This window comes from Phasianus colchicus, chromosome 12 (genome assembly GCF_987193195.1).
Source record: "Phasianus colchicus chromosome 12, bPhaCol1.hap1.1, whole genome shotgun sequence".
Lineage (NCBI taxonomy): Eukaryota > Metazoa > Chordata > Aves > Galliformes > Phasianidae > Phasianus > Phasianus colchicus.
The window spans coordinates 7115568-7143126 of record NC_143447.1 but is presented as its reverse complement, the minus strand read 5'-3'; the positions used below and the strand labels follow the sequence as shown (position 1 = coordinate 7143126).

Below are 27559 nucleotides of genomic sequence, written 5' to 3'. Positions count from 1 at the left end.
TGCTGTTCATGGCCCTGAAAGCATTTTCATGTGTTCTGTCCTCATGAATGTATACATTTTGCCCTAAAATGGAAAGGGGAGAGGCTACGAGCTTAGCTTCAGTTTCAGCGTCTCACACTCAGTGGCAGAACATAACAGCATCCCTAGCCAGCTGCTATCCACCATGTATTTATTTCTGGTGAAATACCAGTTCAATTGGCACCAGACTCCCAACAGCCATCATTAAAGGCCTGCAGTGTAGGTTTCACAGTTAATAGTAAAAACTTTACTATGCATTTTTAGTGGAGAACAAATTTACTAGATGGCAAGAATAAAGCATAAGCGTGAATTTTGAATTTTGGTTTAGACATGATGCTAAACAAACTTACCAGGAGGAGGAGGTGCAGCTCTCATAGGGTAAGACTGAGCTTGAGACCTGCTAGAATGCCCTCTGCTTTGGGAAAGGTTGCGTCTAGTAGGACCTGAAAGAGACAGCAACAATCTGTTACTCTTTCATGATTACATTAATTAGGTAAGGTCTTCTGACTGCAAGGCTCCTCCTCTATGGTCAGAGAGGCTGATCTTCAGGAATAATGAATCCAGTGCCTAGAGTGTTGTCCACATTGTGCTAAAGCTTTAGGTGCAACAAGGATGATATGCATATTCTCCCTTTTGTGATCCAGTTCAGCCATAGGATGTAAAGTAAAGGTGTCTTGAGACTACAGAAAGTGGGACTCCAAAAACCATTAGCTTTAGGACTTATTTTAGCAACCACTGACAGCTGGCACAGCAATACTTTTTACTACAACACTTCTGATCAGTAATTTCTCTGCACATCCAAGTACACTTTTCCCAGTTCTATGACACCAAGAAATTTCCCTGGGACAAAAAAAAAAATCTTAACTTGTTTAATTGTACTCCTCAGTTTGATGGGAAAACAGTTCAGTAAAATGCTCCCAGGTCTGGTTAAAAGTTTGGTGTTTTATATTGAAAGGAGACTTTTTTTGTTGTTGTTTTTTTAATCCTCCAAGAATCCTGTACAAGAAAAACCTTCCTCATTCTCCTGTAAGTGCTGGAAGCTTCACAGTGCATATCAGTATGAGAAAAAGGTAAAACGTAAAACAGACCAGCACATGTGCAGTTCAGTCTCTGGTGATGCACAGAAGTTACTTCCTTTCTGCATCAGCACCACTGTAGGAATGGCAGGAGCCCAGAGCAGACAGAAAGACTCATCTGCAAAATGCCTGGCTAGTGTGCTCTCTGTGCTATGTCATGAGAAAAAACCCAGATTTATTTTGACACAGGGAAAAGAATTTCAGGCATTTCAAAAGCAGTTGTTATATATGGAAAGTAATAAGTTCCAAAAAAACTGTAGAGCAGTAGGGAAATTTGTTGTATCCTTATGATCTATAACTTGGATCTTATTTCCAACGTTAAAGAGAAACAATAAAGAAAATGCTGGGTCAAGAGGCAAGCAAGGAGAAAAAGCTAGACTCAACCATTCTCTAAATTTCTAAATCATCACTAATTTCTAATGGAAAATCATACGTACGGGAATTCTTTGGTAGCCCCGGTCCGATGCTGATCTGCAGCACTTTATTGCTTGGTTTGAGAATGGCTATATCTCCTTGGCCTTGAATAAATTGCACTTGTCGAGAACCACCACTGCTCCATGGCCCCCAGCTCTCCTTTTTCAGCTTCACTTCTAGCCTAGAATAAGCACATGAAAACAAGAGAAGGAAATAAACTAAACAACAAAATAACACAAAGCATCTGTGTGTTTAATTGGGATAATGATGCTTGGCATCATTAATAACTTGGAGATATAAAAATAAGTTCAGACTAAGAACCTGTATTCAGTGAGTGAATAACCTGACATAAAATACCTAATTAAGCTTCTTTTTTTCCTTCTCCCCTCATGTTCGACTTAAATAATGTTTTAGCTTTTCTGGTAAAGGAAGGAAGTTTAAGATATTCAGGAGAAGACAGAGAGTATGAGCATTGAGGTGCAAGGCACTGAGCAACAGACATGTCTACCATAAAACAGATTCAGGCACTGCCTCTCTTCTGTATATGCTCTTAGGTGACAATACACGCTCTGTGTACATATTTGGGGAGTGAACTTATTTGCACTCACACACACACATCTGTATATATGCACATGCATTTATTTCCCAGTACTTCCACATTGTGCTCTGTAACGTAATCAGATAAAATACATGATTATAACTATAATGATAAGATTTGCAGCTTGCCCAGAGAAGCTGGGGATGCTTGATTCCTAGAGGTGTTCAAGGCCAGGCTGACCCTAGGCAACCCAATCCAGTGGGTCCAACCTTGCCCACAGCAGGGACATGGAACTTGGTGGGCTTTAATGTCCCTTCCAACCCAAGCCATTCTGTGACTCTATAACAACCAAGGAAAATCTTGGTTTAGTTTTGGGCAAGACCCCAGAAATAAATTATATTTTACATGAACAAAAAAATGTCAGGTACTGGCTTAGGATTCCCACAGCATAAAACTATATGCTACAGGAACGTTCCAAACTTCAGCTGTCCTCCTCTGCCCTTTCAAACTACAATAATCCTCTCAAGTTTTATAATTCTTGCATACAAATTCAAATCCTGCTGCTGCTGATTTGCTTCACGGGCAGGAGTATTAACAGCTCTGATGCACAGAGGTGCTCGGTGGCAGACCTAAGTTGCAGACCCTTGAGCCTGATGTGTGTTCAATAGAATGGAGACAACTTATCTATGCACGCAGATGGTGGAAAATGGCAGAGGGCCCAGGTACAATCCTCACCTATTACACTGTGATGTGCTAAAATTCAGTTCACTTGCATTTTTACAGCCTGCTGCCTCTTCTAAATCAAAGCATAGTGTCAGGAGCTCTGCAAGCAGCATTCATTCGTCTTGTTAGCAAGAGCAAAGATTACTGAAAAAACTAAACTCACGTATTGCTGAATTTCAGAGGTAGTTTTCCTTGCGTTTTCTCTTCATATCGTTTTGATAAGAGGCTTAAAAACTCAGTTTTGAAGACTGATTCAAGCAAGCTATCATATTCCTGTTCATGTAGAATGAAAATGTCATCCTGCATTGTGCTGAAACGAAATTGGAACATTTACCATTCAGAACAAAACTTTAGCAGCAAATACAGCCAGTATTATAATGAAATTTGCAAAGTACACATGGTTACAATGGTTCTAACAACATAAGAAAGTCCAAGTGGCATTAATTGTAGAGTCTTGCTTTTTGAGAACACCTTTTTTTGATCAGCTGGTAATTGAATATCTGACGCAATCCCTTCTGTGACACAGGAAAGCTGCTTGGTTATTTTACATTAATCACTGTATCCTAAGAACATGTCACATTAAAGTCACAATTAAAGTCCATCTCTTCAATAATGGCAAAATTTGGGATTAGAGATGAACTGGAAAGTCGCTAACCATAAAGTAAGACTGAAACCAAAGCAAGCAACTTCTGAATGAATGCTCTGAAGTCTCCACTGTCTTTTGCTTGAAGTGGTTAAACAGCATAAAAATCATACATGTTGGCATCCACTGCCATCACTGGATCAACTCTTACAGAAAAAGTTGCAAAACATTTCTGTCCTCCCAGTCCCCACAGTTCCTTTGTGTTTTAGCCAAGATCACTGTTACTCTGGCATGCTTGTAATTTGTCTGTACACGTATCAATTTTGCACAGTTCCTAGCTGTAACTACATTGATGTCTGTCCGTTTCTGCACCCTCTCTAAAAGAGATATAAACAAAGCTTTCTGAATAAAACCAGAACTTGGAAATGGAGGGTTGCAGTTTTTTGTTTTTTTTTAATAGTTTTGAGGTTTGGTGCAGTTTTTAACCTACATGTCTCATCAAAATGAAGTTTCATGTGCTCTCTTTTCCACTCGCTGGTTTGCCTCACTGCTGATTCTTTAAATATGAAGGTGGTGAAATAAGAAAGTTTTCTGACCATCGTTTTTCACGCAGCTACTGCGAAGCCTACAAATCCCTCTAGATATGTGAGTACCTATTTACTTTATTCAGAATTGAAAAATAATTTCATATCACTGCTACAAATGCTCCAGACTGTTAGGTATGAAAATACAGTTCCAACTGAGATGAATGCTGTGTTATACCACTACCCATTTTTATTACACCAACTTGAATCACCCAACTTCATACTCTGAAATCTTTACAATAGGAAAAAGTGTATGAAACTACAAATGAGTTACTTTAAGGTACTTATTTACTATTCAAAATAGCAATAAGAGACATAAGAAAGTAAAGTAAAATCACAACCTTCACTACCATCAAGCAAATCTAGAGCTTCAGCAATGTTCTGAAGGAGATGTGTAAGAAAAACCCAAGCCCTATAGTATCACCCAGCCAGTTGTCCTATTTTTGCTCACTTGGCAAAGAGCCTGACTTTATAATACTGTTGGGACATCCTGTGTCACTGCTTATCAGATGAACTGTAAAGCTCAGTAATTTACTGTTACTAAAAACATCAGCAAATTTCCATGAATACTCAATATGCTGAACAAATTCCAAATTTGGTAACTGCACTTTAAAGTGCAATTCCTTCAAGTAATTTAAACTGTGATGTGGTGTTACCCGTCAAGACTGCTGAATATTCTGCCTTTCTTGTGTATAGGTATATCCATCCAAGCTGACCTCAATGTATTGTGCATGAGTTTCTTGAAATAAATTTAGATAACAATGCAAGAATCCAGTTATCCCCCACCCCCTTCTGTTTAAAATACATTCCATGTATTACTCCAATTAAAACATAGTGTTGCTGGAAAAAATAGTACAAATAAAAATCTGAAGTAAACCATAGAGTTTTGAGAATGAAATAATGCAACTTGTTTTGAACCTGGCCTCTGAAAATTTTTTTTTTTTCCAAAATACAGATTTGGTCACACTTGTACTACTTGAAAGTTTTGTTCTGGTTTTAGTCATTAAAGATTTTAAGTACTGTGAGCTGTAACTCTTGTCACTGACATGAGATAACTCAGATTCTAGTGGAGCAGCGACTTCTGTAGCCTCTGTAGCCAGAGTACTGAGTAACTGCTCAGCTGCATTAGAATATTCCTCCAGTCAGATCCATTTTGAAGTCAGCCCAGCCTAATATGAAGACTGCCCCCTTGTTCCCATCACTGTTTTTTTTTTTGGGGGGGGGGAGGGTAGGGAGTAAATACCTGAGCAGCTTGACAGTTTGTAATTCTGCTTCTACTTTTAGCATATATAAAGAAGGCTTTTGCAACAAAATGAAATACAAGAAGTAAGTTTAGAACATGATTAGACATAATGTAATATGCATGTTTCCTCCAAAGTATGCAAATTTGGTTTTGCTTCAAAACGTTCTGTAGAACTTACTTACATGTGAGAAAAGTGCAACAGTCTTCACTAAGTTGGCTGGCAAGCTGTGCTTTTCAGCTGACTCAATGCAGCTCTGCCTTTGGAATGCAAAAGGCCCAGCTTGGGTGTCTGGCTGCAATCTGGTTAGCATTTGCATGGCACACAGTCCAAACCTGGAGCATTAAACAGGCAGATTCTACTCTAACCTAGATCTACCGAAGTTGTTCTAAATTGAAAAATGTTTGGTAACATAAACTGCAAGTTTTGAAAATGGTATTGTATGCAGGATTGTTTTGCAGACCTTACCCTAATCTTGGAAGAGTTGTTTAGAACTCTGCAGAAATGTGCCATCCGCTTTTTTTTTCCTTTTTAAGTACTGAATTATGTCTGTGAGAAGACTTCTAGCTATGCTAAGAGAAACAATGTTCTATAAGCATATAAATAAAAACTTTGCAGTAACAGTCAATATACAGCAGTCAAGGGTAGACTTGAATTCTATTAAAACCATGAGATTTTAGTATTTGAAGAATGCTTGTTGCCATATTAGGCTGCATCTGTATTCTTTTGTATTAAATTAGTTAGGTACCAGCTCTGATAAACTGCAGTAACAACTGGTGAAGTTGAACTGCAGAGACGTTGTTTATCAGCCCTCAAAGGGATGAAGTGACACAGTCATGAACTTTAGTCTTGTGGGCTGTTTCTCCTTATATTACTTACTCACCTAACCAGGTTTCTTAGTTCTCTGTGTACACCACAGCTATTTCCTGCAAGCTGGGACTGGTTTGACACTGTCATCAGAAGTGATGTGAAATCCAACTAGGAATAAAGGTTGCAATAGCTCACCGGAGAACCACTCTTCAGAAACAGGGGACATGCACAAGTTGTACTTACGTAAGAGACATAAAATTAAGCCAAAACTCACTAGAACTTCCTTGAACATATTATGGTGAATATATGCTTCACAGGATACATTTTGGGTTACACTTAAACTAAGTGAACTACTTTAATAAGTAGTCAGAAACTGTTTATTAGCATTAACATCTATTACTGCAGCATTAAGGCTGGCAATGAAAATAAGTCCAGCTTTCTGTCTACAAGAGTCAATAAATACAGCTTATGAAATACACTCTTCATCAATCAACATATTTCATGCTACTCTACACAGATTTCTCTGTCAGAGGAAAGACGTGTTCAAGGTACTGACCTTAGAGAAACAGAAAGAATTCTCTCCACTTCCATCCTTCTCTTTAAGACTTCCTTCACTTGGCCTTTCTCTGGGCCCTGCTTTACTTTTTCACGCCCAATAAGGTATATACACTTTGGAGTGAGGACAAGATCTCGCTTCACACTCTGAAACACAAAATTATTTGAAAATACACAGCTATGCAGAGACGGATGCTCTATGTCATGATGCTGTTCCAAAGATATAAATAAATAAATACATTGATTTGGGCCAAGTCTTTGGTTTGAGTTGTGGGGTGAGAAGGAAACACTTGATTTACTGACTTGCATAACTCTGGAATCAGACTGCATTGTATTTAAAAAAAAAAAAAAAAAAAAAAAAAAAAAGCTTTTTTCCTCTATTTCCTGATAGAGAAATTCCTAATATTTCATAACAGCTGTCTGCCCAGCAAGTCCCACAAAGCTCTTGTCCTAAGAGAAGTTTGAAAACAGCAGTGTGCTCAGATCAAGAGAGTGAACTGCTTCCCAATGTCTTCTTAGGTCAAAGATTTGTTTTTCAAACTGGTATCCAAGAATTCTTTGGCACATGCAGAGTTTCTGTTAAATGGTGGTAAAGACATCAGTATAGCACCCTAGCAGAACTCATCAATAGTGGATATTGTTCTATAACCTACCTTAAACCGCCTATCGTATTTAGTTACAGTGTCTGCAAAATCAATCTTCTCCCGTTTGCCCACAAACTGGCGTAGCTCTGGGTGGTCCTCCATGCCTATGTAATCTCCCACAAAATTCCTGTTAATGCTGTTCCGCCTTCTCTCTTTCTTGTTCAGCAGCAGATCTGATGCTTAAATACAAAAAATAAACACTGATTAGTAGTAGTTGCTGAAATTTGAAAATTTATTATTTGAAATAGCGAGTGGTTTCAAAGAGAACTTGGGGAACAAGTGATAACCAAATGGTTTATACAATGGAAAGAATAGTGAGATGCTGCTTTAAAACCTTGCATTAAGGATCCACATGATTATTAAATTTATTCTTACTACAATATACTGATGGCAAGCGTGGCAGTTTTGATGAATCAAGAGTTCTTCTGAAACTATGGAAATTCTATCCTACTCAGTCTGGCTTTGAGATCAAAGCACCAGGTAGTCCAAGAAAGTCGTGCATGCTGAACAGCCAACCTCATCAATGGTTTCCTTAGGTTTCCAACAGTTTCCAGTCATTCCCAGACTGCAAAGCAATGGTTTTCTCTACACAAAGGAATATATTTGCTTCATCTATTTGCAGTGTATTTTCTGCATCTGGAATCATGGGAAACAAGTCATCAATACAGGCTCCCCAGGGAGGTGGTTGAGTCACCATCCCTGAATGTGTTTATAAACTGTTTGCATGTGGTGCTCAGGGACATGATTTAGCAGAGGGTTGTTAGAGTTGGGGTAATATGGTTAGGCTGTGGTTGGACTTGATGATCTTGAACGTCTTTTCCAACCTTAGCAATGCTATGATTCTATGATCAAAAGTTAGGACTTACCTTCTTCTCTCATTTGTACGTATTTTTTCCTGGCTGCATACTTCCTCCATGCCTTCTGGATGGCCCTGGCATATCCATCATACTTTCTCTCCCTCATCTCTTCTAACAAAAAAAGCTGCACAAGAAAACAGCAAGATGGGTCAAAAAATTTACAAGAAAATCTTTTTGGAAGAAACACTTTACATTCAACTTTTATATGTATTTCACTCCAGATACAAGCTGGTCCTTGTACTACAACAGAGGGGTCTTGAATAAGAAACTATCTGTGCATGGTGAAATACAATGTGTTCTCATTCACTTGCAACTTTCTTACTCATCTGTACTTAATACTGTTGAGTCCATTGGCAACATTTTTCCTTAGCAGCGATGTTTGTAGGCTGGCTGTGGAATATATAATTATGATCACATATGATACATGATCTATAACGCATGATTTAGCCTACACTGTTAACATTCATGAGGAAATGACTTATCAAAGCTGAAGATTCACCTTCTTTTTAGTTCCCACTAAAAAATATGTAAATATAATGCATAAGAAAAAATCCAAAATTATTGCAGGATATGGCATATTTCATTATAGTCTTTTTACATATTGTAAACTTATTTTTTCTTATCTTACTAGAAATATGAGCTTTGGATAACAATTACAATATTAAATCAGTCCACTGGCTTGATTTGCTGATTATTTTTCTCTTCTGTGCCTTAAACTGACCCTGCACATAGCAGGGGGGTTGAAACTAGATGATCACTGCGGTCCTTTTCAACCCAGGCCATTCTATCATTCTGTATTATTACACTGGAGGTAGATGTGGTGTCACCTACGAACTGGAGTCAAAAAAGCAGTTCATGGAATAGTGATGTGAATTCCTCACTGAAGAAAAAGTTCAAGATACAACCCTCAGTGGGTAAAGTGGCTATCTTTTGATTTTGAGGTAAGAGTGAGCCTTCTGAATTTCCTGGAACCCGGACAAACCATCAACTGTGACTGCTACATCACGCTAAGCTGAAGGCCTGAACTTCCACAGTCAGGCCAGAGGAAAAGACAACCTTTCTCTAGTAAGGTGATAACATCAGGCCCCACACCGGTTTGAAGACCATGAAGCACACTGCCAACATTGGCTCAATTATCCTGCCACACTCACAGTACAGTGTAGATTTGGTATCTTCTGACTTCCAACTGTTTGGGACAATGAAAGGTGGACTGCATGGGCAACATCTTCCTAGCAGTGACACCATCATAGCAGCTGCAAAACAGTGGGTCACCTGCACTGGTGCAGATTTTTATGAGCAGGCTCTTGTTCATCACTGGCAAAAAAAAAACACAGCTAGAGGTGGTGACTGTGTTGAAGAAGAGTGTTTTGTAGCTGAGAATTTGCTCTATGAAATATATTGTGTACTCTTTGTATTTGCTATAGTTTCCATGGAAATAAATAGGAGGCATTACTTTTGGAGCAACCTACATAGCTCTCAAAAGAGAACATTAGTAAAAGCAGGTATATCAAGAAGTGAACCTGGGCTTCAGGATCCTTTGCTTACCCTGCTGCTAAACCATGCTAACCTAGAAAAAACGTTGTTCATACTGATTCTTAAAAAGGAAACTTGATCTTGTGCAAACTATTTCGGCAGGGCCCTGCTTGTTCTTGTACTAAGTTGTTTATTCAGGTGTTTGATGGAAATGTAAATAATGAAGCCTCATTTCTGCCACCCATAAAACCTTATTTTACAGCTGGAAAATCTCCATCTACAGAAATTAAAAAAAAAAAAAAATCCAACAAAAAAACCAACTTCACCAACACACCAACACTGGAAAGTGTTTCCGCAGAGGCACGACTGCTCCTCATGCAAAGAATTCTTAAGTCTGAGCCATGGCATGATCAAGCCTTGTCTAATTCAGCTTACCTGTGACCATGTCATTTATTTCACTAACAATACTGCTAGCTGCAAATTATCAATGCAAAACAATCTGTCACTTGGGGTTGAACGTCAGAGACCCAAATAAGGAAGTTCCATGAAAACATCAAGTTAACATGGTTCAGTAAAACATAGGCTATGAAATACTGAAGTAAAAATTCTTTCCTTCCATATTATATATACATACATATATGTGTAGATAGATATACAGATATAAAATAAACCCCCTTCCCCTTACGCTCCTGAGCAAATCAAGCTTTTTCCTCCAGGTGCTTGCTTTCTTTACCGATGGAAGACAATTTTTCACTTACTATTTCAAGTGATATGACTCTTGACTACTATTTCAAGTCAATGTTTTAGTAACATGAGAGGTTTCTCTGATACTAAAAGATGTAAGTTAAGCTTTAGAATATTCACCTCAAGTTTTTCAACTTAAAATGAAAAAGGACATAACCATTCCTAGTATTCTTAATTAAATCTACTATTAAATAGAGGATGAGCACCAGTAGGCATTTTAAGTCCTTTCTCTGGAGAGAGGAGGAGGAGGCAGAGAAAAAAAAAAAAAAGAACAAAATAAAACAAACAGGTCTAAGTCCCAGCCCACTTGTGAAGGTAAGGCTGTTGAAAAGCTGTGCTCTTGTAAGTGGTAAATATACCAAAGTTTAGGGCCTTTTAAGCAGTCAGGGAGGTTATTTCCTTATGGCCTATTACATAATTAAAAAGAAAAATAGTTAAAAACTGGATTGATTTTTCCATAAGAGTAAGATCAAGAAAACAGCCATTACACAAGTTATTTTGTTATGGATATAAATAATTTCATAGTGAAAACAGTAAAACCAGGTTTGCAGCAGTGTAAGACAACCAACTGGAAGATGCTGTTTAAGTTACTAATTCTGTTCCCCTGTCCTTATGAGCAACTCAGTAAGCCAAAGAGCTGCTTGACCAGAGTATGTACTTGCCACTGTCATAAACGTGAGGTAATCAGCAAAGGACTACATGTCCCAGCTGTTGTCACAAGAAGAGATGTCAAAGACACACATCCACTCATGTCCAAGGTCATAACAAGACATATGTAAGCCAAAATTCTCTGAAATCTTAGGAAACAAATCATGACCTGTGCTATGCTGGAAGGCAAACAGAGCTCACACTTCTTTGTAGTTGGTAACTAAGGTGCACTGATTGCAATGACTAGCTAGGATTAATCCTATACTAGAATTTCCTGTTTGGCCAACATGCATCCAAGCACCCTATATACCTTGAACACTATTTACTTTATTATTATAAACACGTCTTTCTCAAGTGACAGGGATATTAAAGCACTGCTTTTCCTAAACAACTGAGACTATCTTTCTGACTCTATTCATGGTAGAATCAATTTTGGTTACGACTCTGAGGAAGTTCATTTTCCCTCTAGCATCTTGCTGTGAGATTGGGTAGTGCAAAGAAGTATTTCTCAAAAGGAAAATGATAGAAATAGAAGTGTTCTGCTTTTATTTTGATGTATAATTTAAAGCAAAGTACTAAGAAGCCACCTGACAACCAGAAGGTGTTTCACTAAGTAAGTCAGATTGCTTCTGATAGATAAGGAATACATGATTGTAAATGGAGCATACTTTCCTTCCTGAACAACCTTCCCAAAAAATGAAATAACAAAACTGTTCCAATGTGTTGTGCAGTTCAGCAGCCACAGGATAAAAGCAGCCTTAATTTGCCTACCTGATGTTTTTGAATGGGATTTCTAGTTAGCTATTCTGTGACACTGATTTACTCATACATATTTGGGAGCTTTTCTCTTATTTTCATCAGTAGCTCTTATCCTTTGAAAAAGACCTGTTTGCTTGCACAAACAGCCATACATGTGTTCTCATACCATGATATTCCTTCATACAACAGATTCTGATGGAACGTCACCGTGTGCAACCTGACACCAAAGCATCTTTGTGTGTCCCATCTCTTCTTCCTGATGTATTTAATGTTCCTTGTGTAAGTGTCAAACTGATGTATAAGGATGGACTGTACCCATCACGGAAGTGAGATTCTAGTGTCTACTGCACCCACTGCCTCAAGGCATCTGTGATGCCCTGCCCAGGTTGACTTACATTCTGATGCTTGTCCCGTACTAGCAGATAAGCGATGCACCATTGGAGCAGGAAGGCCATGTATTTTAGCAAAAGCTTCATATTTATAGACTTGTGTCCTGCCATACTTACAGACTCTGGAGCTTTGATGAAGACTTTGGATTTCCCAAGTTGGTATTGATCAGGATCCATGTTGACTGACTGAAGTAGGTGGAGAACTCCTTGCTTCTCATCTCCTTTCCAGGAAGGCCAAGTTGCTTTGGTCAGAATGGCATACCTTAACCACCAAGGAGAAGAAAACATTAAAACCTGACATCAAACATCAGCAGAATACCACTGACTCTTAGTCAGACCAGACTGGGAAAATGTTTGCCCCCTTGGCAGTTTTACAGAAGCTTAGAGCGTAGGAGGATGCAATACTGTATTATTTGCTTAGTAAAACCAAACAGCTGCAATGAGAAGGGCAACAATGTCCAGGAATCTCCCATTTCCAGATCCTAAGTTACTATTTGGTAACAGCAGTGGTTAATTACAGAAGGTTTTGCTCTAATCTTAAATCCAGGGCAAGGTTATTTACTAGCACTGACTTATGGTGCAGGTTAAAGTACTTCCTTACCCTTGGTACAATGGACTCCTTCCCAAGCATGTGACCAACTTCCCCCTTAAGCTTTTCTGTCTTCCTTACTCTTACAAAGGCTTTCTGTGTTTCTAAGCAAGTAGACAAGCTCATTCTCCTAACCCACCTGTTAATAACAGCTGGTCTGCATGTAGCACGGAGTCTTTCTTGGCTTTAACCCATAAAGCCTTTGGCTTAGTGTCTGCTACAGGAGGCAAGATCCTGTGATGTTGGTGCTGTTTGGAGGGAACGCTGAGGTGAACTGACCATAAAAAAAGAGCTATGGAACCAGGTGGGGAAGTGCTGTAATACCATGCATTTGATAAGCCTTCTATATCATGATACTCTCTTTAAGCCTTGGAAATGAGGTAGATGCCAGGTTACAGCTCCTTCTAAACTGTCCACTTTTTTGTGCTTAACTGGCTCTTCTGGAACTGACAGATTTCTTGTTATTCTGCACAATGAGAAGAGCTAATGGGCTTTAGCTGCATCAGCATGCCTGGGGATAACTAACTTCTCTAGCAGTAGCTATTTAAACTCCTCTGACAGAGACTGGAGTACACCTAAATGTGTTCTAACAAATTTTCCCCTGCAGATCTGTTCTTTAGCTTGACTCTTTTTTTCATACTGCAGTAAGAGTATTTGAGTTATACAGACTAAATCATGCTTATTAGTGCAGCTATTCAATTTAAGTGATAGACTATGGAGTTCAGTTTGTTGTAATTCTCAGGTAGAAAGAAGTAGGCAGCTTCTAATAAAATGTTCGGAAAAATCACAGAAGAAGTTGTAGAAAATTAATTCAGGGAATGTTCATTTCTTATTTTTACCATACCTAAAATGTTATTTAGCCAAAACCAAGAAGTAGTGACATGCAATTTAAATAGCAATACCACATAAAGACATACAGCAAACTGTTAAAAAGGAACATACTACAAAACAAACAAACAAACAAAAAAACCCTTTGGATACATGAAAAGAAAAGGTTTATATATACAGTTCAGTAAGATTCAAATAGTCTAGAATTGTGCTATCTTGATCAACTCTATTAATTATCAAATGCTCAGATAACAGCATGATGGTGTAACAGAAATGGCTCTTACGGCATCTTAAATATAAATGTACATTACACATAATCTGCTTACAGATCATGTAAGTTAGTTATCACTATTTATTGGACAAACAGATGCACAGTAGTAAGCAGGAGTTGTATAAAAACTAACTCCCTGCTTATTTAAGGGACTCTTCTGCAGGTTCATCAAGTATCTCTAACAATACAGTTGTACAACCAAGTCTGAATTTAAAAGAGCTTCAGTTGATAAAGGCAGTCAGAACTGTGCAACCTTTCACACAACAGTAGTTGATGCTACCTTTCAGCATGCTATAAATTCTTTCCTATCCTATCTTGTGAGCTCGGAAGGAGGGCATTGGGAAAAGTAGGACCGAAGACTTTTATGGTAAAGTTCTTGGTATAAGAATAGATCTGAAATTCTCCTTTTTCATTAATGCAAACTAACTTCATATAATTTATGGTTACGACAAGTCTACGAGGCAGAAAAAAAGAGCATAATATGCACCAATTAAGCATAAGTTCTGGAATTTAACATTTCATCTGTATCAATTCTATCATTGTCCACTGCTGTTTAGGAATGAATAATGTTTTTCTCCAGGGTGTTTTTGCAACCTTCCCATTAAATGGCTCATATCAATATCCATTTATCTAAGTTATTCAAATTTACATGTAATTTAAGCTTGTGGGGGATTTCAGCATACTGTGTTCTTAAAATGCTTCTGAAACAATTCCAAAATCATGACCACTGAAAAAAAATTATTATAAATTCAGAGTAAGTAGTTAGTTTCTACTTTTAAGTACAGGAGTATGGAGTTCAGCTTTCAGACCGGTTATGCTTTGAAACACATAAGCCTTTTCAGTGCCTTTGGCTTTTTGCATGCAAACATGGATTTCATACACAAGTCTATTCAGTCCTGAAATCTCCACTTACATTGAGCTGCCAATGAGCTCCCAATGAAAACAAGTGTACAAGCATGCATTTCCTGACCATCCCATGCCTCAGCCCGCTTCTACTCACACTGACCCATGGTGTCAGAAAAGTTTGTTCTCTGGATGTTAGGGAACTGTAAATTGAAAGGTTGCAGGAAAGGTTTTACTTGTAACAAAATGTAAAATTTAACAATACTGATTTGAAACAAACAAATTCCATAGAGAATGGTTTCAGCTCACTGTAGATCTCTGCATATGAAGTGCAGTGATCTTCTCGCCCTCCAGAAGCACCATGTGGCTTTCCTCTGTGCAGACCTTTCTAGACTTGCACAGCTCTCACAATCAGTTTTCAACAATCATTGAAAAAGGGCTAGACTAGAACCCTAATATTCATTATTAATCTATTATTCTGTCTTTGCAGTAACTTTCATGTAAGGTTCTGCAATCTGAAGCACATTCATGCTTACTGTCTGGGCTTGAAGACAGTGGGGAAAAAAATGATTAAAAATTATCCCATGATTAAAATGGCGCCTACACCTTAAGGTATTTTAGGACTGTTTATTACTAGATAATTAGAACCCTCTGTATTATCATAAAGTATACAAAGTATTATCAGCGGCTTTGTTCTGGACCATTTGCTGAATCATACTCCATTCCTTGGAACAACTGATTGGGTTTTTTTTATTTTTTATTTGAAAATGTAACACAAGGATTTCTGACAAAAGCTGAATTGTCATACAACATCCTGGTTTGGGCATTAATTAGGTGCATGTCTCAATTTTCTATAATAAAAAAGAGACTGAACATTGCCTAAATATGGAAATTGCTTCCATTTAATAGGATTCAGTAGCTGGTGAAGGTAGCTAATTCATTTCAACAGCTGGTCTTAAGACACTGAAATGAGGATTTATCTCACGGCTTTCATTCTGTGAGCAGCTGCAGCATTTGTTTGTTACCATCCCCAGCTGTTTTAACACCAGCAATTTCAGCTAATAGGTTACTCTTTTCACTGGGACTGTTGAATAGCAGACATCTTTTCCTTTGCCTATCCTCTGTCACTGGGAAAGAGTGACTGGAGAGCGACAGGAACATTTTAAACAGAATTTAGTACCCAGACCCTTGAATTCCACAAATATAGAGTTCCTAATCCTCCAAGAACTGTGGCCTTAGGCATGTTTAGTGGAAAGTGGAAAGATTTTAAAGACACAACGAGACTGTTTTTTCAAAACATCTGCATAGCCTAGATCTTTAACAAGTAAATACTAACAAGGGAAAGTGGGAAATGAGAAGCTTTCAAAACTCGCAACTTTTTTATCCTCATGATGCAAGCAAACGTTCTCTAATACTTCCAAATTAGCATTACCTTACCTCTGCAAAAACTTCTTGAAAACCCGCCTGTAGGCATAGCCAGCCCTTCTTACTCGAATGTTTTCTTTCAGACCTAAGTATTCTACTTGATGTTTTACCCTGTGGACAAAAACAAAGCAAGATTTACAATCTGTTCCATCTCAGCATATTTGTGGATTGAAGCACTCATTAAAATCTCATCTGTTTAAAGACTGTAATTCTAAAATTAATGCACAGGTACATGAAACCTATTTATTCTTGCACACTGTGTGGCAAAACCACATTACTGAAATATACAGCAACTTACCTTGGCATTCTTTTTGGTAGTCAAATTTCCTGTCTCCTAAGTAATTTATGTACAAATTTCTTCACTAATACCCATCAAAACACCAGGTCATTACCTACACAATTAAATAGCTGGTATCCAAGGCAGTGGGAAATGATGATCTTGAACGTAGTTTGTGTGTGTGTTTTACATGCCCCAGACAGGGACAGCTGCTCACAGCTCAGTTTTGGCTATTCTGGAGAAGGACCACATCTGAGGACTGGAGAAAGCCCCAGATGCCAAACTTTTATCATACAAAGAATCAGATGTAAGAAACTCTGAACAGTGTATTCATGAAAAGCTAGCACTGTAGCAGACCTTACCACATTGCAAAGGGAGGGTGTGAGGATAGGCACAAGACTTGCAGGAATTCCTGGTAAGCCTGCTCATGGCATGCTTTATTCTGAAACAAACACTGAGCTGGTACAAGTCCCACTGGAAGTGTTAATGGCTATGGACAACTGAAACATCGTTATCCCCAAACCACTACAGCTCCCTCTTGCAAAATCCTTTCTTTTGGGTTCTAAAACAGAGAACAAGTATTTCCCCATAAATCTCAAGGCAGAAAAGCAGCTAAAGAACTTCCTTTTGGCACCTTTTCCACTTTCTGGAGCCATGGAACATATTTTCTCTTCCTTCTTACATATCCTCCTAGTCTACTTTTTAATGCATGGAAATTTCATTTGAAGAATTTCAGTTAGCTTTGCTAACAGCGTACAACACTTGCTGTTTTGCTTTGCATTTCCTTAATTATCTCTTCTAAGTCACATGGCTGGAAGAGGCAACGTCAGCTTTTAATTCTGAGTTCTGAAATGCTGTGTTAAGGGGCTTCACTGCCTTTGGTTTTGTGGTGGTGTTTTGTTTTTCTTATCTGAGGCAAATCCTGGAAGCTTTAGCTGTCAGTCAGAAATAAGAGCTGTTAAGATCTTAGTCCTGTACATTCTACAGTATAGAACAGAGAATAATATGGAACACAGTAGATAGCAGAGAATTCACATCCAATTTAAATTTTTAAAAAACGAGGCTGTAAGGAACCATGTAACCTTAGTCCAGTTTTAAGTACTGTTTCTCTTTTTACAGAAGATTTTTCCAGCCTTGAAAACCCTCTGGGTTAATTCAGTGTTATTTCTCTAGCTATTTTGAAATGTTAAATTTCAATATAATGTGTACAGCCTGTTGATTTTTCTTTTTTTGGTAGATAAATTCTTTTCACATGACTCAGTATCAAGGGAAAAACCTTCTGAAGTCCCATGCCACAACTGACAAAAGCCCTTTGGTTATTTCTTATTTTAAGGAGTACAGATTAGTTATTTAATGAAATGTTGCTCTTTTATCTAATAACCAAAATGCAGCACATCTTAACCTTGCTGTGTTCAAGGAATAAACTATGTTTTGTACCAACTCCAAGAATTCTGGTACAGTAACAGTAGAAAATTTACAGACAAAAATACATTTTCCTGTTTATAGCTTTTCCCTCCTATTCACATCTGGAATAATGCACTGCACCAACACTATTACTCCCTTTTTCTTAATGTCCTGCCAGTACTAGTGTCTAGCAACAGAGAATTTGAGACATTTTTCTGTTTTTCCTTTTCTTTCTGAGAAAAGGCATACTGAAAATCTCCCTCCAGGCATCAGCCTTAAGCAGGTCGGGGTCTGGGAATTCAGCTGATGCAGCAATTTTGAATACAAGCCCGAGCAACTATGCCAGGAACTGAACAAAAACACATTTCAAGGAACACCCCAATTTCTGGAGTAACTGAGGTATTGTACAAGGTTTAGGTACTACACAAGGTCTACCTTAAAGAAATTATTCAACAGTAGTAGAAAGCTGGAATTATGTGGCTTCTATAAGCACAAGGATAGTCTTTGTGAAGCTTTTCCTCATTCAGAAACACTTTCATTTCATTCACATTCATTAAATGATCACAGAAGAAAACCAAGGCCACTAACCCAACACAGCAAAATACCCCATACGTGCATTCAGCTGTATTTTGTCTTTTTCACAGCAAAACTGTGAAAGCACAAAACTAAACAAGCTGAAATTTGAGTTGAAATATGCATATTCTTACATCTCTTTTCCTTGGATATGCCACTATTGTCACTATGTGATGTGTTACTATTTGAGAAAGGTCTGGAAAAGGGAGAGAATGTTAGTATTTTTAATTGGGATTAAAAATTACCATTATCCTAAGAATTCATTCCATTTGTAGATGAGTTTGATACCACACAATCCTTATATTTAATTCATTATTTTAGCATCAGTAGCGGCCGCACTTACCAAATATCATCCCCATTATGTGGGGAAAAAACAGAAATCTTGCCTATTTTTACTTCAGAATGGGCTTCCTGAAAGCCGGCCTCTTGTTGGACTCCGTTTTTGTTTGTTTGTTTCATTGGTTTCCTAGCAACACTTTCCACAATAAAAGGCCTATTTTCCAATATGTAAATGATTGATTTTAAAAGCCCTCCAATGTACATGGCTTTTATTTCACTATAAGTTTAGGCATACTTTTACTAGAATAACTTTTCTTTTTCCCAGTGTCAAAGTGAAATAAAGTGGTGCATAGCAGGATTTTAAGGGGTGGGAAGGGAAGGAAAAGTTAGAAAAAGGATCTGCATTTACTGCCAAGACCTAAATGACACTTTCAAGGGGCAGTCATGATTGTGGCTTCTGTAAATGCTCTACATCTGCATGTAATTGTGCTAGTCTGTGTGCCAAATGGCAGGAAGTGAATTTTGGTGTGCTGTTGATGTGGTCAAGAATGTCCTTTATCAGACTTCACAAATTGTTTCACTGTGATTAAAAAAAAAAACCACACTGCAAACATCAGCACTTTTACCAATACAAAAAGTACTTACGTATGACTAAAAACGTTCAGTAATGTACCCTACCTCAGTGTGAAAAAGAGCATCTCTTTTTCAACTATAAGAAGATACTAAAAAGTACCATATGCTTAAAGATGTCTTAGAGCAGATGCAACCAACCAAAGATTTAGACATAAATCCAGTGTCTGTATAACCACCTGAGATCATGTTCTATCAATTTCTCTTCAATAGATAATGAAACTTAAAATTCAGAAAGTAAAAAACAATCACAAAAACTATATTCTTTGATTTTATAGATATGTATATATACATAAAAATGTCGTTTTTCTTGGTGTGTGTGCGTGTGTGATTTTTTTGATTCATGAAAGTAAATTCAAACATCCTGCTGGCTTTTTGCTACCCAATAAAAGCTGTTTTCAAAGCACGAAGCAAAAGTCAGAATTAATTCAGAATTACTTAGATTTAGGGGAGATCTCATTTCTGAAGGCTTTTAGAGTATCCAGTTCTGTTTGTCTGTGGGTTATATGATTAAAAAACATGAATTTTTGTAGCTCTTTTTTTTTTTTTTGACTCAGTGCTCATTCCTATCACACGTTCCTGCTTCATACCTGCTCTCCTCCCAGTCTCGAGGTTTCTTTGTTTCATTTGGTTTGATGCAGCGGATGTAGTGGGGTGTGCACTTCATGAGAGTGCCAACAAGATCGTTTGCTTGTTTCTGTAAAATTGAGGGAAAAAATTATAGAAACAGAGGTGAACAGGATAAATCCTCTGAGAGAGTGCTAAGGATATCAGCCATCTGCTGATGATCTATGTGGCTCTGGTTCTTCTCAAGTTCTTTCACAAATCATTTTCCTCTATCACATCATGTTATTCTTTCTACTTAAAACTTACCCACATTGGTGTCTATGAATGCATTTGTAAAAGATGGATAAACACATCCAACAGAAACTCAACACCTTCTACCAATGTCTCAGGAAAACACAATCAGTAAATAGAAGTCCCCATTATCTCCAGCTATGTAATATATTTTAACTACTATATAAAAATACAGAGTGGTGGGTATGGGGAATGCGTCAAGTGGTCTTTAACTGTAAAGTTGAAATATGAGGAAAGATGCTGAAAAAATATACTGATTTCCAAAGTCTTCAAGTACGTTATCTAAATGTATATTTTACAGCCAGCCTCAAAAAAAAAGATGCTTGCCTTCTAACACTCGCTGCCTTATTCAGCCCACGTTATGGTCAATAGAAAGACTTCTGTTGACTTCAGTGGGTGTAGGATCAGCCCTGCTGCATTTCTGCACTATAAAGAGACCAGTTATCTGTAGTTATTTGTAGGACATCAAGTGGCTGAGTGAAGGGGCTCATTCATCATGCACATGCAAGTACTATTACCACTACCATCAATTGCTCATTTTGGAAATTCAGCACCATAAAATGCAGCTGAACAAAAGGTTTAATGAATAGCGATGCCGGGCAAAACATGATTCTAACAAGTAAAACAACGCAATGCTTTGCGATCAGAACACTCCTATGTCTATCTTTAATAAACGTCTGGATAATACAAACAAAGACTACCCTCTTTTTAGTTTAGGTATGCTTGCACAAACACAGCCAGATTTATATATGCACACACAAAAATAGCCATACCTTGATTTTACTGCCCGCTGTGGTAGGACGACCCTTCTTGTCTACCTGAAGATTTTCAGGAAATAGAGCCTTTATAAAAGGCCTAGAAAAGAATAAATAAAACAATGTTGGTTCAGAAAGACAATTTAATGCAGAAATGTAAAAGAATATGATGTAACAGTTGATAGTTGAGCAGAATATAAATAGCTTTTTATATTAATCCAGAGTGCTATCAAATCTATTTTAATCTCAGTATTTTCCATGAACTTCATTCCTCACAGAAATCTCTATTTTAGTGAGCTTTGGGAGACATGTGATACCAGTCTTCCAAACACAAAGTGCTTCCTAAAAAGCCTCAATTAAAATACCATAACGGAAGAAAGTTACTTCATCTGTTAAAACAGAGCCTATTTTGCAATAATGCTATATTAGTGGCAGCCTTCTTCAAGGCAAAAAAAATATTTATCAGTATATCATGAGTCTGACATTTATTGCCCTACTTACTCAGATTTGCAGGAAATGAAGATCAAGTAAAACAGAATCTATACCGTTTTACTGTAGTGATGCTTTATTTCCATTTTCATGCGAATTACCTCACAAGTTGTGAAGTAGTAGAGAAGTTAGGCCCTCTGCATCCATCTAAACTAGCACATTATTCCTAGCTTAAGCAAATTTTGCTTACGTACAAATCACTGCTCTGCATGAGTTCAATCAAGTCCATGAAAAGAACATCCCGATTTCTCTCGCAGAATCCATCCATATCATAAGATACCTGGGCCAAGGTGGAAATTGATTGTTTGTGGTAAGTTGAGAACCCAATAATTACAGAAAATTTATATCCTGTCCTCATTAGTAACTGCTCTGAAATTTTGGTTACTCTGATACTATTTAAAGACAGTATAGTGATGACTAAATCCTTGCATATATTACTTGACTCTTTTAAAACAAAGGAATTACATCCATAGATTTAAGCTCAACAGAAAAAAGACCTATGAATAAGTCAACAGAATGCAATACAAGTGAATTTAATACTGAACTTTACAGAAGAAAAATATTTTGCATAACAATGATGTACTGTTATTAAATATAATAGCAGAAAATGATGAGTAGTCTGAGAAATATACCCAAGTAAAACAGAAATGTGCATAATACTTCTAATTTGACTTAAGGATCATTTTTAAATGCCTGAATGCTTTAAACACTGCTGTTATGCAAGGAGGATTTTAAAGCACCGATTTATTATATTTAATAGTAAGCTTTGGTTAGCATAGTTGACAGCAGCAAGGCTCAGACAGCTCTCCTAAGTAAGGAATGTACATTAGAGCACGAGATCCCTGTGTTGTGAAAGGAAGACAATATCTCCTGAGATAATTTGGCTATTTAAAATCAGAATAACTCTCTAGAGCTACTTCTTTCCCTTTGCTTTTTCTTTATAAATACATTATGCAGAGTTCAGTGATGATTTTCCACATTACCTTTCCAGCATAATGATGAATGATAAATCCTTGGTTCCAGCTGTTGAAATGTTCATGTGTTCCAATCTGCATCTGGAGTTTTTGAAGCAGTGTTTGGTCAGCTCCTTCTCCCACCGCATGCATTGTGGCACATACATCATCTAAAATGCTCATAATTCCTGGGGGATTCTAACACATTTGAGAAAAACAACAAAAAGTGAGGGGGGAAAAAAAAAGGACAAAAAGACTTTTTTTTTCCCCAAGATCCCTCCATAAGAATGTTATTTACTACAAAATCACAGCAGAAAAAAATCACCATCAGATCAGTCTGCAGAGTTCATAATACAAATTAATTTGTTCACTGGCACGCAAATAGTTTAAGGAGAGATGCAAGTCCATGTAAGCCAGTGACAGAGTGGGAAATGAAGGGGAAAATGATGCCTGTAGTTCAAAATAAATAAATCAGTTTTTAATTTCTTTGCAAAGTAATCTTTTTTTTTGTTTGTTTTGTTATTCCACCAAAAACATAAAGCCATAAAGCCATGTTTGACATAAATATTTAAACTCACATGCTACAGTGTGACAAACTTAGAGACAAACAGATCTAAGATTGTGACAGAGATCCAATCCTTTTCCTAGTTATCATGATGCAGATAGAAGCCAGGTGAAATCTGAAGTGCTTTAAAGTGCAAGGCAATGTATTACATGAACTACTATTAACATTTATTGCCTTGTATGAGAACTATTTGTATCCTAAAGAACATCTGGATAACAACATCTGCTGTCATCCCAAGTCAGAAAGGAATTTATGGTGCAGAATGTTCCCTGGAGCAAAAACATACAGATTTCTTCTAGCTACAGCAATTTCTAATACTTCCTCTTCACTTGTTCCTGCTTCACTTGCTACAGGACCTCAACAGAAGCTGCTACTGGAGCTTTCCCAAAGTGAAACACAGATCCCAAGGACAGAGGGAGCCTTATCTTAATACATACAGAAGAATACGTCATGAAATCCATAACAAATTTAGGTGGCTAAAGTTGTAATTTCCAAATAGGGAACTTTCCAGACACATCTGTCAATCATGCCATCTTATGGTTCTCTTATTGGCCACTATCTTAAATAATATATATCTTAGATCTCTTGTAAGATCTTATAAAATGTCTTATGTAAGACTTATATATAGGCTTAGTATGACTCAGTCATACTAACAAAATTATTTGCATTTTTCTCTTGACATCAAAGCAGTTGCCCAGATATTTTACAGAAAAATCTTGCTCTGCTTTTTTCTGTTTGTTTATGCCAAATACTTACCACTTTGTTCTCTATGAGGTCACACACTATTTTGTTGTTAAAGTAATCTATTGGAGTCCATCTAATTCCTTCTTGCACGTATTCTTCCTGTTAAGAGGAAAGATGCAAATATTCCCTTGCCCAATACACAACATCCATACAAACTCCACTCTACTTGTGTTTAGAAAGACCAGTCAACTCTGTTACTGGGTAGGGGCAAGAATGACCCATATGATGATTAAACCCAGCTCTCTACCATCTAAGAGCTGACCTAAAATCCCTCCCTGTTCTCCCCACTCTTGCTATTCATAGCCCTTGAGTAGTCACCAAAAAGAGCAGAACTATTTTTTCCCATGCATTCACTGTCAAAGCATTTTGCAAATTGAAACAAAATGAGCTTTATGTTCTCTTGACAATTCAGTTAGCATCCATATCCAAACTATTTTAAGAATTATGAAGATTGTGACAGCGTATCACAAATCAGGTCTTCAAAATGCCCCATTCAGAAACGGACATAAAATGGAGACAACTTTTTTTATTTCTCTACACTATTACTGTAACCATATCTAGAGATGGACTGAAAAAAATCATACTGAAATTTGACTAAATTAACCCACTTAGCTACAGACATAGGAGTGCAGCTAAACACTTAGCAGGTAGGTCACTCCCCTGCTCAAATGCACTGACCAGTTACATTTACACAAAGGCAATTCTGTGTACATTCTTGAAATCCCTGTCCTGAAGTTGGTGCCAGGCCCAAGCTCATACCGTATGCAATACTGTCCCAGCTGCACTGTCTGCCCTCCCATGCCAAAGCTCACATTCACATAAAGAGTGGTTTTACAGTGAGAGTTTGAGCAGAGAAATGCAAATAACTTCAGAAATATTTGTGCATTTGCCTCAGTGGTTTATTTCATATACGTAAAAAAAGGAGCGTGGAGGAAACTAAGTATTCCCATTTAACTCTGTGCCGTGTCCAATGAAAGCACAGGGATGGAATCAAGCTGCAGTTTTCCATTTCTGTGAGTGAGTCAGTATGCAGCAAGTCTAGGCAGTCATATGACTTCATTAGTACACTGTATAACGGACTCAGTCGGTTTACATTCTCAGGGTTAGCCAACAGCTAAGGTCTGGGTTGTTTTTTTGTCTCTCTCTCTCTCTCTCACTCTCTCTCTAGCTTACCAAGGCAAATTTTATTGTTAACAGATGATGAAACCTCACTTTTTCCACCAGCTGAGAAAATGATAGCCCGTTCTATGAAGACAAGAATAATGAATGTCTGGTTACCTGTTCTGCCTTCAGTGTCAGTTCAATAAAAATCTGCTGCAGCTTTTCATTAACGAAGTTGATGCAGAACTGTTCAAATCCATTTTTCTATAGAAAATTGAATAGAAATTAGAATCATGTAGTAACTCTTAGTTCTTATGTTGGCAATATCAGGAGAAGCTGTAAGGAAATACTGCCACTGACAGATGGGTTTCTGATTTTATAGGCATGCTGTGTAATCTCAGATCATTTAAGATCAATGAATTTCTTTCAATTTCCATCAGTATTTCTTGCTTACTAAGTGAGACATTAGCAGGGAGAACTTAAAGCCCTGGAAGCTGTCTTATTTTTTTTCTTTTACTCTGGCCATAAGTTTGTCTTTCATGTTCTGGATTATTTCCCCTATAAATAACCTCTCTCAGGTCAGATCAGCTCAAACCCTGAGTAGTGTGTTGTCTTACCTGGAATATTTCAAAACCATAAATATCAAGGACACCAATGTTGTATTCTTCATGGTCTTTCTCCATAGCTTTATTAATAGACTAAAAAAAAACACATAATGTAAAACAAAGTAAATTTTATGTATTTAAATTATATGCTCCTATCCATAAATCTTTATATAAAAGGGTTTCTGCATAAGTAACATATTTGAATTGAATATATATATATATATATAATAGGGTATTCTACTTTCCTTTTTAATAAAGTGTTACTAATAACTTGAGAATGAACAACATACTGTATTGTTTTTCAAGTAAGTCAGTAAGCCTCTGGACTTTGTTTGTAAGCCTTTCTCCTTCGCAGGAATGGGCTCAGTTGAAGAAAAAAAAAAAAACAACAGTGAACAGAAAAACAGACCAGCTTTAAATTTGATAGTTGATGCATTTTGCAGATAGCAACATTAATCTTTTTACCAATTTCTGCATTATTTTACATAGCAGGAATTTCAGAGCTGTCATGATGAGGAAGATTTGTGATACACTAGCAGTGCCACCTTTACTTTACTTCATCTAGCTAACATCTGTGGCCAAAGGTAAGGCTTATCCCCCACCAATTCAGCCACCAGAGTCACTTGGTCAGAGAGTACTCCAGCATGGAAAACAGAATTCAAGCTTTTGCTCAAATGCCACAATATCAGGATGCTGCAAGGAGACTGGGATAGGATAGCAGGAGGCCAGTAGCATAACCCACTAGTTCTCATTTGAAAATGCTCAACTATATAGGAGAAAGTGAGACCTGTTTCAGAATTATGGATGCTGACAGGAAGGAGACACCAGGACAGGACAGTAGTGGCAAGAAATTGAACAAATATAGTGCTGAAAGCACAGCTCATTTGCTTCAAAGAAAGTGCAGCATCTGCCATAAAATCCATGCCTTGTATGTCAGCTGTGGTCATGTTCCCTCTGCACTACTCAGTGCTACTGCTAAGGTTTAGGCAAAGAAACATACACGTGCTGAAAAACAGATGGACAAGAAGAGCTCTGCAAGATACAATCCCAGTGTACTTGTATCAGTACTTCAACAGAAGGAAATCCAACTTACATCCACCAAATAATCAAAAATGCGGGCATGAAGGGCCTTGGCCAGTGCATCCCTAGTGTAGCAAGCCTGTTCCACATTTAGTGTTACATTAATGGACTCGGATTTGCCTCCCCATTTGCTGTCCATCTGTCTGCTGGTTAGTTTTTCCTTTAGGCGGTCCTGGTTAATTCCCAGGAGGAATGCAGGAAAAGCCAAAACTGCAAGAAAGATGAGAGTTGCTGGATTATGATTTACACACTAAACCAATGCAGAATAAAAGAAAAAAATATATATATGAACTGTGCGTTTAAAACAATCACAGAGATGGCATGGTTGGAGGAGATGGAAAGAAAACACAGAGCTCACACTTAAAATAAAACTGAAGCTAATGAAAGTGGTTTGTAAACTATGAAAGGTTTAAAATATAACAAAGAAAATACTGCTTTCTAAAACCCTTTCCTCTTCTTCCTCTAAGGATATTGCAAAAAAAAAAAAACCCAACCAAACAAAAAAACAACCAATCTTCAATTCCCTTGCTCTTTATTTCTTTTTACTTTTTTTAACACCTTATTCTGAAGCTAGTTTGCAAATTCTGGGTTCCCTTTCCAAAAAAAAAAACAAAGCAGAAAAACAGGTATCTGTGCACGAAGCAGCAACAAATCTAATGTTCTCTGCATCTTTAGCACATGCACAGGTGACAGCTGCAGGTGGAACAGGAAAAGAGAAACTGCTCGACAGCATATGGAAATAGCTCCCAAGGGTGGCTCTTGGAGGTACTATTGCACCTCCACTAAACCACAATAATCCTCTAGTGATGTTTCTTCCACGTTCCATTGCTTTCAGATCCACTCTGCTCGTGTGAGGAGGAAACAAAGCAATCACTAAGGCAGCAGCCACTTGAGCTTTACAAATCTGTAATAGAACAGCATGATGATTCTTTGAACCCCTTACTATTTTAATCCCAAACTGTTTTTTTAATTGTAAATAACTGCCAGCTTTATAAACCTGATTCCTTACAATCAGCAAGGTGATTAAATTTACCCTTAGGGGAGCAGGAACCAAGGGACTGATCAAAACTGAGTTGCTAGCAACAGCTCTGGTAACTGACTGAGAACATGACATGGCTAACCATCACATATTTTGAAAAAGAAGAAACTGCAGGGTATCGTAGACCAAAAAGGCTCACATATACTGGAAAGATGCTGGAATGAATTATTTAGCCAATATTAACTGTCAGAATTT

General features: G+C 37.6%; 1 protein-coding gene across 1 annotated transcript in view; it reads right to left on the bottom strand.

Annotated features, from left to right (window-relative positions):
- The window catches only part of MYO1E (myosin IE), an 87324-nt gene that overhangs the window by 5405 nt on the left and 54360 nt on the right, over nucleotides 1-27559 (bottom strand). Inside the window, exons 12-27 of the mRNA XM_090149278.1 lie at nucleotides 26339-26535; nucleotides 25258-25338; nucleotides 24818-24904; nucleotides 23552-23638; nucleotides 22261-22428; nucleotides 21472-21557; nucleotides 20807-20888; nucleotides 19766-19872; nucleotides 16025-16123; nucleotides 12174-12318; nucleotides 8053-8167; nucleotides 7196-7365; nucleotides 6544-6689; nucleotides 2933-3079; nucleotides 1532-1689; nucleotides 369-461 (exon numbers count right to left, since the gene is read on the bottom strand). Of these exons, the coding sequence (XP_090005404.1) occupies nucleotides 369-461; nucleotides 1532-1689; nucleotides 2933-3079; nucleotides 6544-6689; nucleotides 7196-7365; nucleotides 8053-8167; nucleotides 12174-12318; nucleotides 16025-16123; nucleotides 19766-19872; nucleotides 20807-20888; nucleotides 21472-21557; nucleotides 22261-22428; nucleotides 23552-23638; nucleotides 24818-24904; nucleotides 25258-25338; nucleotides 26339-26535 (1968 nt within the window). The remainder of the gene's footprint in view (nucleotides 1-368; nucleotides 462-1531; nucleotides 1690-2932; nucleotides 3080-6543; nucleotides 6690-7195; nucleotides 7366-8052; nucleotides 8168-12173; nucleotides 12319-16024; nucleotides 16124-19765; nucleotides 19873-20806; nucleotides 20889-21471; nucleotides 21558-22260; nucleotides 22429-23551; nucleotides 23639-24817; nucleotides 24905-25257; nucleotides 25339-26338; nucleotides 26536-27559) is intronic.